The sequence below is a fragment of the Colias eurytheme genome, chromosome 32 (assembly GCF_061535395.1).
Source record: "Colias eurytheme isolate Ceu_HAF_F1 chromosome 32, ilColEury1 Martin Lab GWU primary, whole genome shotgun sequence".
NCBI classification, from domain to species: Eukaryota; Metazoa; Arthropoda; class Insecta; order Lepidoptera; family Pieridae; genus Colias; species Colias eurytheme.
This window is the reverse complement of record NC_143011.1, coordinates 2,633,420-2,646,956: the sequence shown is the minus strand read 5'-3', so window position 1 is coordinate 2,646,956 and position 13,537 is coordinate 2,633,420. Positions and strand designations below refer to the sequence as shown.

Here is a 13,537-nt window from a genome sequence, read left to right as displayed (position 1 = left end):
CATAACATGCTTTATGCCTAAGGCCTGTATAAACTTCCTAAACCTCTTGCTGGTAAAACAGCTACCTCTATCAGAAATGAGGCGTGTTGGAGTACCAAAATACCCAATAAGATTTTTTTTTAATTACTTTTATAGTTTCCGACGTTTTGGTACTTTTGACGGCAGCCAAAGAAACAAATTTAGTAAAGGCATCGATGATTACTAAGATATATGAGTTCCCCTTCTTACTCTTAATGAAAGGCCCAACATGGTCCACGTGGACCGTGTGAAAGGGGATTTCTACTTTTTTTATGGAATGTAGGTGACCTTGTCGAGCACCACCTGGCATCTTATGGTGAGCACATTCTAAACATGCTGAAACATATTTGGTGACAAAGGTTCTCATTTTAGGAAACCAATATAATGCCCGAATACGATCTAAAGTCTTTTCTAACCCAAAATGGCCTACGTCATCGTGATTGGCTTTAACAATTTGCCAGCGTGCGCCTCTAGGCACTACCCATTTGATATTATCATCAGCTATGATCCTGTATACACGTCCATTTTTTAATTTGTAATTTTGAAATGTACTTATGTTGGGGGATTCTGGATCACTTAATATTTCTTTAATACGCCTTATATCGTCATCTGAAGATTGAATAGTAGTAATCCAATCTTCAGCAGTAACACTAAGTATATCAATAACGTGCAAATCGTCTACTTTTGAGTCTGATGGAGCTCGACTCAGGGCATCCACATGTGACATCTTATCTCCTGGTCGATACTCAATTTCACAGTCATATTCTTGTAACTGCACCCACCATCTTGCAATTTTCGGGATCACATCTCGTTTTGTAAGTGTGGTGCGTAATGAATTACAATCTGTTAGTATTTTGAAGCGTAGGCCTAACAAGTAGACCCTAAACTTGTTTAATGACGCTATCACAGCTAGAGTTTCTAACTCAAACGAGTGAAGTTTCTGCTCTTCTACCGTGGTTTGACGACTGTAGTATGCTACAACTCTCCATAAACCTTTCTCGTCTTTCTGAAGAAGAATACCCGCGATGCCAAATCTACACGCATCCGTGTGTAACTGAGTTTCTAAATTTTTGTCGTATAGTGCGAGAATTGGTCTGCTGGTCAATCGTTTTTTAATCTCTGTAAATGCAGTTGCTTCTTCTTCCCCCCATTTCCAAGGCGCATTTTTCTTTAGAAGACCCGTCAATGGTTTTACTATCAGAGCAAAATCCTTGACAAATCTTCTAAAGAAGCTGGCAAGACCTAAAAATCGTCTAACGTCATGCTGATTTAAGGGAGTAGGAAATTTTGAGACTGCTCCAGTTTTCGCAGAGCCTGGTTGGATACCATTACCACTTATTTCAAACCCTAAAAAGTCTAATTTATCAAACATAAATTTACATTTCTGCATTTTCAGTGTTAAGCCTCCTTCTTTTAATAAGTTCAAAACTTCTTCTAGTCTTTGCAGCGCTTCATCAAAGCAACGCGCGGGTATCAAAACATCATCCATATACACAATTACATAACTTAACCGTGCTTTATTAAGAATCTTATGCATGGCTCTTTGGAAAACCGAAGGAGCGTTTGCTAAGCCAAATGGCATTCTGGTGTATTCATATTGTCCATCTGGCGTAACAAACGCGGTCTTCTCTTGAGACTTCTCCGAGATGGGAATCTGATAGTACCCTGAAGCCAAATCCAGCGATATGAACATCTTATGGCCCGCTAATTGATCAAGAAGGTCTTCTACCCTAGGGAGAGGATAATGGTCTCGCTTAGTCCTGCTGTTTAAGGCTCTGTAGTCAACACACATTCGCCTCTCACCACTTTTCTTTCTTACCAATACAATGGGGCTCGCGTAAGGTGATGAAGACTCCTTAACTATACCACAATCTAACATTTCTGCTACCATGCGCCTGACATCTTCTCTTTCTGCATACGAGAGTCTATAAGGCCTGTAAACTACCGGTTCTTCATTCTTTAATTGTATATCCATTTCTAATACAGTTGTAAATCCGAGATCCTTAAGACAGGAAGAAAAACAGCTGCTATATCTTGCGAGCAAGTCCTTCACCATTTGTTTTTCTAATTCGCTAAGATTATCCCCTATAACAGGCTCAGATATATCATTCCTGTCAGTGAAATTAACGTTATTTACATATTTACAATCATTACTCATTACCATACTGCGTATCAGCAACTGTTCACGTTCTAGAATTAAACCCTTAGTTCTAGGATTTAAGATAAGAAGACAGCCTAATCCATCTTTTAATTCATATTCTCCCGGAAACAAATAGAATTCAGAACCATTTTGTCCCCGCATACCACCTCTAACATATACAGTACAAGAAAGTTCAGGTTTTGCTAATACTGCGACAGTTTGTATTGCCTCAGGGTTAATATAAGTTTGCTCCCTACATAACAAGTGTATTTTAGCGTTTTGGGTCTTACAAATCTCCAGTTTATCTACGGTTTTAGTAATTTTAATACCCGGCCGTTCTGAAAATGAATGCCCTAGAAGCACTGGATAGTTAATGAGGTTATCATTAATAACTAATATTTCTATATCTTTTTCAGTAATTCCTTGTACCTCAATATTAACTAACGACTTACCGATAGGCTGGTACGGTATATTGCCTAGGCCTTTTAGTAAGGGTAAATCATTTGTGGTCCAATCGAACCCTAGATTTAGGGCGTCCGTCAACCGAATTAGAGTACATTCGCTCCCTAAATCTAAATGACATTGGACATTTACCCCGTTAATACGTATAGGAAAAGTGTAAATACTCGCCGATTGTTGACTAGAGATTTTCAACACGGTTTTTTCCTTATCTAGCTTTTGAGCGGGTTCCATTTTAGAACACGCATTAGACAAATGACCTAATAAATTACAACGACTACACTTTAATAACGGTTTATTGCATTTATAGCTGGGGTGACCTACTTCGTTACAATTGAAACAAGTTATCCGACCCGGTTCGAATCTATTCGGCTTATTCAAGACGCTATTTGAATTATTTGGTACCGGCCGTTTATCCCTATCTCGAATTGATCTTTCGGTATCCCTAGAAACGCCTGGTTTAACAGTTTTAAAAAATTTGAGTAACTGTTCAGGTTCAGAAAATTGTGCCGCTTGAGCTCCTAGTCTAATACCCCTATCTTCAATTCCATAAATTAGACAATCAACTGCATTTTTGCCATATATGTTGCAACGGTTTAGTAAGTTAATTTTAGTGTAATAATATAATTCGGGAGATTCACTAAACCGTAGTTTTTTATTCAACATTTCAGTTAATAATTCACCATAATTCTGGGTAGATGGAAAAGTTTCAATTAATTTAACTTTCCATTCCTCCCAAGAATACAGCAAAGTGGGGAGACTTTGGTACCACGTTTTAGCTATTCCCGAGAGTTTAGGCAGAGCGTAGTGCACGACTTGTTTTTCTGACCATTCGTAAATTAATTTACATTCCTCAACCTTCGATAACCACGCATTAACAGTCTGTTCTTTTGCCATTGGATCAAAATCAGGTATTACATTGTGAATAGACGAAAATTTATCACTAGAACTAGATTTCATCGATTTAATCGCATCAACAAATGAATCTATTAAAGTACTAGTTACATCGCTTTTATCACCTTTTTGGGGTCTTGTAATAGAACAGTCCTTACTACGTTTCCTACTTCTACGGTCCCGATCAATATTCATAATTCTGCTATCGTGGCGATTTCGTAGCTGACTGCGGCTACGACTTCGATGTTCACCTGATCGTTGGCTGCGACGTTCAATACTACGCCTAGAACGTCGCTCACCGGGACTCCTTTGGTGGTGCTCAGTGTTAGGGCGGCTCCGGTGACTGGCACTTCGGTTCGGGCTTGGGCGCTGACTGCGGCGGTCTGAGCGCTTTTCACTGCGGCGCTCTCTACTACGCCGGCTTCGCTGTTCATTGCCCTCACGACTGCCGTCTCGGCTGCGTGAAGGAGTCCTTGACCAATCACGGCCCATCACCAATCTTGTTATCGTTATCCCACTTCTGAAGCTGTTGGGTTGTGGAATGAAACGCCTTCTTCACAATTGATATTTTAATATTCCTCCTTGTTACATTCACTTTTTACTATAATATTCGCAATCTTTCACAATCTTAAATAATAGATTTAAATAACCCTAAAACAAGCATGAGGCACGACTAAGGCACTGACTTGTTGACCGCACTAGTCGGTTGTTCAGGATCAATTGCTAGCTGATCGTTTCTTCAAAAAATGTGAGCGATCGACTGACAACTAACCGACTGGAGGGGAGGTTAAGTTGTCAAGCGGTAGATTATAAATAACAGAAAACCTTGTCTATGGAAAATAATGTACTATGTATGATTTTAAGATTTGTAACAGCTCGGCCATCCGATCTTCAACGAGTGCCTTCGTTGGCTTAAATTAAATTTAAACAAAAATAAAATGTTAAAATATGGAAAACAAAATGCAACCATACTTACATGAAATTGAAACAAATACTTATAATAATATGTATTTACAACTAGTTCCCGAAGTTTGAATTGGTATGATTAGCTTTTACAAATAATCAAAATTACACAAGGAAACAAGCCTAGAATAAGATTTACAAATTTCGAAAAAAAAAAAGAAAATAAATAAATATATATATCTCTATTGGAACTACTTCGACAATCGCTACAAACATTTGTATAACAAAAACTCACTTCTCTATCCGTTTGATTAGGACTAATTCAAATTCAAATAATTTATTGCTCACCAATACATTTTTACATATTAGTGACCTTATGCAGGTATTGCAATACAATCATAATGTTATATTTAAATTACATAATACTATATCATACATTTAAATTTGACAATAATTAGATCACAAAAATAACAATGTACAATAATAATTGTTGCTTTCTTATGGGCGGCACACCATTGTACCCAGCATGCCCTCAACAGTAATCAAAATCACTCAGAACTCACTGCTTGCACATAGACTGCATATTGTTACTCTTTGGGCGGCACATCATTGTACCCAGCATGCCCTCAACAGTAATAAAAATCACTCAGTACTCATTGCTTGCACATAGACTGCATATTGTTACTCTTTGGGCGGCACATCATGCCCGGCATGCCCACAGTATGTAAGCTATTCGTTTTGGGCGGCACATCATTGTGCCCGGCATACCCATAATAATCATACAAAATCACTCGGTACTCACTGTTCACACATATACTGCATTTTGGTTCTCGTTGGGCGGCATATTGTGCCCGGCATGCCCACAATATGCAAGCTATTTCAAATTCCATGTGTTTGTTATAAACGTCGATCATTCTTCGTTCATACCAAACACGTAGACTTGACTCGTCATTTATAGAAGGATGTGTATTACAACATACATAAAGAACTTTAAACTACCTAATGTGTATGTATAAAATTTAATTATTTTGATTCTCAATGGCATCAGAACAACTATCATCACCGTCATTATCGCTATCAGACATCGATTTAAAATTTAACCAAGGGTGCATTTTGTCGGCTGCCACGACAGCTTCGTACCGCCTACCTTTTCGAGATAAAGGGGTATCCTCTACCACATAACGGTCGTTTGGTAAAACTTTAATTACGCGGTACGGTCCCTGTAGTTTGGGTTCCAACTTTTTAGACTGCCCGCTGCCAGATGCAACTGCTCTCAAAATTCGCACTAGATCACCTACTTTATATACTTTTGCCGCTTTTCTTTTTCTATTATACCGTTCTTCACTGACCTTCGCTTGCTGTTGCATCAGGCAGCGTGCATCTAATCTAATATCGTCAATCTTACCGTCTACTATTCCATGTCCTACATCCGAAATTACTTCACTTAATATACCTTGCGAAGGATTTGTAACTCTACGCCCAAATAATAATTCACTAGGAGTTTTTTTTGTGACGTCGTGTATTGTCGTATTAATGCCTAACTGTATATCCGATAGATTATCATCCCATGTTCTAGGATCTTTGCCATGGTTCATGGTTCCCAATGATGCCAATATAGTTCGGTTTGACCTTTCTACTTGACCATTTGCTCGCGGCGTGGCTACTGCATTCATAACATGCTTTATGCCTAAGGCCTGTATAAACTTCCTAAACCTCTTGCTGGTAAAACAGCTACCTCTATCAGAAATGAGGCGTGTTGGAGTACCAAAATACCCAATAAGATTTTTTTTTAATTACTTTTATAGTTTCCGACGTTTTGGTACTTTTGACGGCAGCCAAAGAAACAAATTTAGTAAAGGCATCGATGATTACTAAGATATATGAGTTCCCCTTCTTACTCTTAATGAAAGGCCCAACATGGTCCACGTGGACCGTGTGAAAGGGGATTTCTACTTTTTTTATGGAATGTAGGTGACCTTGTCGAGCACCACCTGGCATCTTATGGTGAGCACATTCTAAACATGCTGAAACATATTTGGTGACAAAGGTTCTCATTTTAGGAAACCAATATAATGCCCGAATACGATCTAAAGTCTTTTCTAACCCAAAATGGCCTACGTCATCGTGATTGGCTTTAACAATTTGCCAGCGTGCGCCTCTAGGCACTACCCATTTGATATTATCATCAGCTATGATCCTGTATACACGTCCATTTTTTAATTTGTAATTTTGAAATGTACTTATGTTGGGGGATTCTGGATCACTTAATATTTCTTTAATACGCCTTATATCGTCATCTGAAGATTGAATAGTAGTAATCCAATCTTCAGCAGTAACACTAAGTATATCAATAACGTGCAAATCGTCTACTTTTGAGTCTGATGGAGCTCGACTCAGGGCATCCACATGTGACATCTTATCTCCTGGTCGATACTCAATTTCACAGTCATATTCTTGTAACTGCACCCACCATCTTGCAATTTTCGGGATCACATCTCGTTTTGTAAGTGTGGTGCGTAATGAATTACAATCTGTTAGTATTTTGAAGCGTAGGCCTAACAAGTAGACCCTAAACTTGTTTAATGACGCTATCACAGCTAGAGTTTCTAACTCAAACGAGTGAAGTTTCTGCTCTTCTACCGTGGTTTGACGACTGTAGTATGCTACAACTCTCCATAAACCTTTCTCGTCTTTCTGAAGAAGAATACCCGCGATGCCAAATCTACACGCATCCGTGTGTAACTGAGTTTCTAAATTTTTGTCGTATAGTGCGAGAATTGGTCTGCTGGTCAATCGTTTTTTAATCTCTGTAAATGCAGTTGCTTCTTCTTCCCCCCATTTCCAAGGCGCATTTTTCTTTAGAAGACCCGTCAATGGTTTTACTATCAGAGCAAAATCCTTGACAAATCTTCTAAAGAAGCTGGCAAGACCTAAAAATCGTCTAACGTCATGCTGATTTAAGGGAGTAGGAAATTTTGAGACTGCTCCAGTTTTCGCAGAGCCTGGTTGGATACCATTACCACTTATTTCAAACCCTAAAAAGTCTAATTTATCAAACATAAATTTACATTTCTGCATTTTCAGTGTTAAGCCTCCTTCTTTTAATAAGTTCAAAACTTCTTCTAGTCTTTGCAGCGCTTCATCAAAGCAACGCGCGGGTATCAAAACATCATCCATATACACAATTACATAACTTAACCGTGCTTTATTAAGAATCTTATGCATGGCTCTTTGGAAAACCGAAGGAGCGTTTGCTAAGCCAAATGGCATTCTGGTGTATTCATATTGTCCATCTGGCGTAACAAACGCGGTCTTCTCTTGAGACTTCTCCGAGATGGGAATCTGATAGTACCCTGAAGCCAAATCCAGCGATATGAACATCTTATGGCCCGCTAATTGATCAAGAAGGTCTTCTACCCTAGGGAGAGGATAATGGTCTCGCTTAGTCCTGCTGTTTAAGGCTCTGTAGTCAACACACATTCGCCTCTCACCACTTTTCTTTCTTACCAATACAATGGGGCTCGCGTAAGGTGATGAAGACTCCTTAACTATACCACAATCTAACATTTCTGCTACCATGCGCCTGACATCTTCTCTTTCTGCATACGAGAGTCTATAAGGCCTGTAAACTACCGGTTCTTCATTCTTTAATTGTATATCCATTTCTAATACAGTTGTAAATCCGAGATCCTTAAGACAGGAAGAAAAACAGCTGCTATATCTTGCGAGCAAGTCCTTCACCATTTGTTTTTCTAATTCGCTAAGATTATCCCCTATAACAGGCTCAGATATATCATTCCTGTCAGTGAAATTAACGTTATTTACATATTTACAATCATTACTCATTACCATACTGCGTATCAGCAACTGTTCACGTTCTAGAATTAAACCCTTAGTTCTAGGATTTAAGATAAGAAGACAGCCTAATCCATCTTTTAATTCATATTCTCCCGGAAACAAATAGAATTCAGAACCATTTTGTCCCCGCATACCACCTCTAACATATACAGTACAAGAAAGTTCAGGTTTTGCTAATACTGCGACAGTTTGTATTGCCTCAGGGTTAATATAAGTTTGCTCCCTACATAACAAGTGTATTTTAGCGTTTTGGGTCTTACAAATCTCCAGTTTATCTACGGTTTTAGTAATTTTAATACCCGGCCGTTCTGAAAATGAATGCCCTAGAAGCACTGGATAGTTAATGAGGTTATCATTAATAACTAATATTTCTATATCTTTTTCAGTAATTCCTTGTACCTCAATATTAACTAACGACTTACCGATAGGCTGGTACGGTATATTGCCTAGGCCTTTTAGTAAGGGTAAATCATTTGTGGTCCAATCGAACCCTAGATTTAGGGCGTCCGTCAACCGAATTAGAGTACATTCGCTCCCTAAATCTAAATGACATTGGACATTTACCCCGTTAATACGTATAGGAAAAGTGTAAATACTCGCCGATTGTTGACTAGAGATTTTCAACACGGTTTTTTCCTTATCTAGCTTTTGAGCGGGTTCCATTTTAGAACACGCATTAGACAAATGACCTAATAAATTACAACGACTACACTTTAATAACGGTTTATTGCATTTATAGCTGGGGTGACCTACTTCGTTACAATTGAAACAAGTTATCCGACCCGGTTCGAATCTATTCGGCTTATTCAAGACGCTATTTGAATTATTTGGTACCGGCCGTTTATCCCTATCTCGAATTGATCTTTCGGTATCCCTAGAAACGCCTGGTTTAACAGTTTTAAAAAATTTGAGTAACTGTTCAGGTTCAGAAAATTGTGCCGCTTGAGCTCCTAGTCTAATACCCCTATCTTCAATTCCATAAATTAGACAATCAACTGCATTTTTGCCATATATGTTGCAACGGTTTAGTAAGTTAATTTTAGTGTAATAATATAATTCGGGAGATTCACTAAACCGTAGTTTTTTATTCAACATTTCAGTTAATAATTCACCATAATTCTGGGTAGATGGAAAAGTTTCAATTAATTTAACTTTCCATTCCTCCCAAGAATACAGCAAAGTGGGGAGACTTTGGTACCACGTTTTAGCTATTCCCGAGAGTTTAGGCAGAGCGTAGTGCACGACTTGTTTTTCTGACCATTCGTAAATTAATTTACATTCCTCAACCTTCGATAACCACGCATTAACAGTCTGTTCTTTTGCCATTGGATCAAAATCAGGTATTACATTGTGAATAGACGAAAATTTATCACTAGAACTAGATTTCATCGATTTAATCGCATCAACAAATGAATCTATTAAAGTACTAGTTACATCGCTTTTATCACCTTTTTGGGGTCTTGTAATAGAACAGTCCTTACTACGTTTCCTACTTCTACGGTCCCGATCAATATTCATAATTCTGCTATCGTGGCGATTTCGTAGCTGACTGCGGCTACGACTTCGATGTTCACCTGATCGTTGGCTGCGACGTTCAATACTACGCCTAGAACGTCGCTCACCGGGACTCCTTTGGTGGTGCTCAGTGTTAGGGCGGCTCCGGTGACTGGCACTTCGGTTCGGGCTTGGGCGCTGACTGCGGCGGTCTGAGCGCTTTTCACTGCGGCGCTCTCTACTACGCCGGCTTCGCTGTTCATTGCCCTCACGACTGCCGTCTCGGCTGCGTGAAGGAGTCCTTGACCAATCACGGCCCATCACCAATCTGATAAAAAAAAAAAAATCCGAATCAGGTTCATTTATTATTATTAATGTCGGAGACGGTCAATAGCGCGGATGTAAAACGACTCTAAGCACGAGTTCCGGGAGGTGGCAGCACAGTGAAGTTGGCGGCTTACTTCATGCTTGTACCGGGTCGAGCCCGTGAAGGCTCGCCCTCGGGACGGCACTTCACATTCGAACATCGAAGAGTTCGGATCTTCCACTACTAGGAACTGTTAACCTTTTCTTTGCTAGTGTTTAATTTAAATGTGTAACGTAACGGTTATTAAAAGTGATTGTATTTAAAGTGATTGTATTAAAATGACTGTATTGTAAAACTGACATGATTAAAAAGAGCAACTATAGAGTTTCTTGCCGGTTCTTCTCTGTAGATACTGCTTTCCGAATCGGTGGTAAATAAAGAAATGATTGAGTTTGAGGTGTTTCTTTGCTCGATTACCCAACGCAACGCCCACAGCTTGAAAATAGATTCACAATCTACATCTTGCTCCGACATCAGAATTGGGATCAAATCGAGCAAATGAGAAAACACGTGACGATAACCTCGATACGATATACGATAACCTGATTAAAAGTCAAAGCGCCGCAACCACGTGGCACTTCGATCCAGTTTCAACGGGAACAGCAAGAAGTCGGAAGCGAGCATCATCGTATCATCGAGAGCAGCGCCGTGTCATGTCGTGCACCGTGCCATCGCGTCGAGCATCCGGCTTCGAGCATCATGCGTCGAGCGTCGAGCATCATGCGTCGAGCGTCATGCGTTGCGCCATGTGGTGCATTACGCATCCATACTGAGCGCCGCGGCACCAAGCTGGGCTCCGCGACACCACGCCAGGTGTTGCACATCCACGCCAGGCACCGCAATACCACGCCGGGCGTCGCGCTACCATCACTACCATCAACACGTCGAGCCTGAGATCACCGGAACCAGAGCGACGTGTCGACGTGTCGTGCAACTATCCTTCAATCTCATACAAAACCGGTCAGTAGATAACATTCCACTTTGAGTGTACAGTAAGATAAAGAAAGTAGGTTTTCAAAATGTAGTAACTTCAAGCAACTTATTCGAAAGAAAAAGAAATTTATTGCCAAAAACATTAGTTACAAAATTTATTTTAAAATTAATTGAGGAAAATGGTCACAGCCTCGGCAAAATGCTGCACAAAAACATCGCTAATTTACAGGCTGTACCGAATGTAATGATTACAGATTTTGTTAAAAGTTGTAACCTACAAGACCAGTGTATAGTTTAATCTTATTGCATTACATTTAACTCAACTTATTTACGCAGTGATAAATTAACAGTACCTATTTCACTTATTCAGGGACGGGTTTACATTAGTAGGTAATTCACGTAATTTTAAAAAATACTTTGTGGCGTAAGCACTGCCATCAAGATAAATTAAGTAACGAATTGCTTTAATGTTTGTTATTTTGTGAGCTAACACTAACAAAGAAAGCACATTAATTGGTACACTGCATCCAGATCCTTCAATCGAACGTAAACAATAAACATTCACTTGTCCGTGTATCAGAACAAAAACAGTATGCGAATTACTTTCAAATTAGTTTCTTAACTACCCGCGTTAGTTTCTTGACTACCCGCATTAATTTCTTAAACTACCTGCGTTGGTTTTTTAGGCTATAACCCTTGACAAATAGCAATTAATTGCTACACAAAGACAGCCTTATTGCTATTCGATTAAAAACGAAAAGTAATGCCTTAACTAGTGCATTTGAGGTTTAAAAAAAAACTTTTCGTAGGTTTTATTTAAGGTGATATTTGAGGTAATTTCTTAAAATAAAGTTGTGAACAATTCACAGTATACAGTTTTACGATATGAAGTTTTATGAAATGTTGCAGATTTAGTTTTATCGAATAAAAGGTAAATCGAGGCATTTAGTTTTGAATTTTTACAGAGAATTTATTGGGTCCTTATTTAGGCAGTTCATAATACAATGTCACAGATAATTAGCGTGTGTTCAAATAAACATCTAGCGTAAGATAAATCTTTGGAATCTACATTTGGTTTTAGTACATTAGATTGCTTTAAAATTAAGAACTATCCCATCAACGTTAGGGTACGTTAAATGTTAAGATATTAAGACTTTAAAAAAAAAAAAACTGGAAATAATCTTAAGGTTAATAGCGCCTTTACAGTTTACATACTGTCGTCAGATAATGTCTGTTTAATTGAATAGAGAAAAGAAAAACCCATCCAGGTTTTCTGAAAGTTTTTGAAGTGAAACTTCTTTATCGGGGTTGGACAAAAATTTAGTGTAACATTTTTGCGTTACGCCGTAAGCGTGACATTTTTGCGTTACGCCGTACGCGTGACATTTTTGCGTTACGCCATACTCGTGACATTTTTAAGGTCATAAAGAAGTTTCACTTCTTACGTGTGTACTCTAGTACACGCATACATTTTTTTTCTTATCCCTATCAATTATTTTTTGAAAAAATAAGGTCAAAAAGAAGTTTCATTTCTTACGTGTGTACACGTACGCGTAGCACACGCACACATTTTTTTTGGTTTTTAGCTTCAAATAAGTCCTAAACGTGGAGTATTCGATAGTACCTAATCGATTTACATTGTGTGCATTTAATGTAATTTCTTGATAATAGTTTTTGTGACTAGCTGCAGTTTGACATCAACTGAATACATCAATTAGGTAGTTGTACAGTAGTTGTTGAGTAGTTCATTCTTATTACGTTGAAACTAAAATTTAGCTCAGCCCTTTTGCCGTTCGATATTAGATTCACAGATGCTGCTTATAGCTGCTTATAGTATACACTTATTAATTGTTTTAAGTTGAGTTTTCAAAAGTAAACATAACGTTAAGGAATTTAGCCATATGCAAATTTGCCGATAAAAAAAAGTTTTGAAGGGTTTCTCGCGATTTTTTTTTGTAGGCAGATATTATGTTATCACATGATTACTTTAAATTCAAGTTGGTAAATATTCAGTTGAGAATAAGCTTTCACCACTTTTTGAGTGTTTTCTGCGGTTCAGTTACGAATTATTCGTTTTAAACTTTTTAAGATGTTATTTTTGTGCTGTTGTCACATTTGTTTGTTAATGATCATAACAACAAAATAAAACTGCTGTTAACATTTGAGCAAGCTGCACAGGCTAGCACAATGATAGATTTGGGAGGTATAGTTCAGTAGAGTTCTAGTTGAGTAGAGTTGTAGCATACTGATAGTTGTGTTGTCTCGTACGTTGTGAAGTAAATGTGTGTTGCGTGAAATAATATTGTGATGGTAATGTAGTTCATCGAAGGATTGTGGTGTTCTATCTGGCATGAGGTCCAGGATAGTAGATGTGTGTTCTGACCGGTCAGGAGGACCGCGGCAGTATGGTAACCCTGTAAGGTCAGTGTGGGCCGAGGCAGGATGGTAGTTATTTTGGTATCCCGAGATGA

The 13,537-nt window shown here is 38.6% G+C and overlaps 1 protein-coding gene across 1 annotated transcript; it reads right to left on the bottom strand.

The window, feature by feature from the left end:
* Positions 1 to 5,433: 5,433 nt before the first annotated feature.
* Positions 5,434 to 6,009, bottom strand: LOC149895148 (uncharacterized). Its single transcript, XM_090119158.1, has one exon. It carries the CDS (start codon positions 6,007 to 6,009, stop codon positions 5,434 to 5,436), a length of 576 nt encoding a protein of 191 aa, XP_089975284.1.
* Positions 6,010 to 13,537: the final 7,528 nt, after the last annotated feature.

Excerpts from the sequence above, each read along its gene's own strand:
- LOC149895148 (XM_090119158.1), bottom strand. The coding sequence starts at position 6,009 with ATGAACCATGGCAAAGATCCTAGAACATGGGATGATAATCTATCGGAT.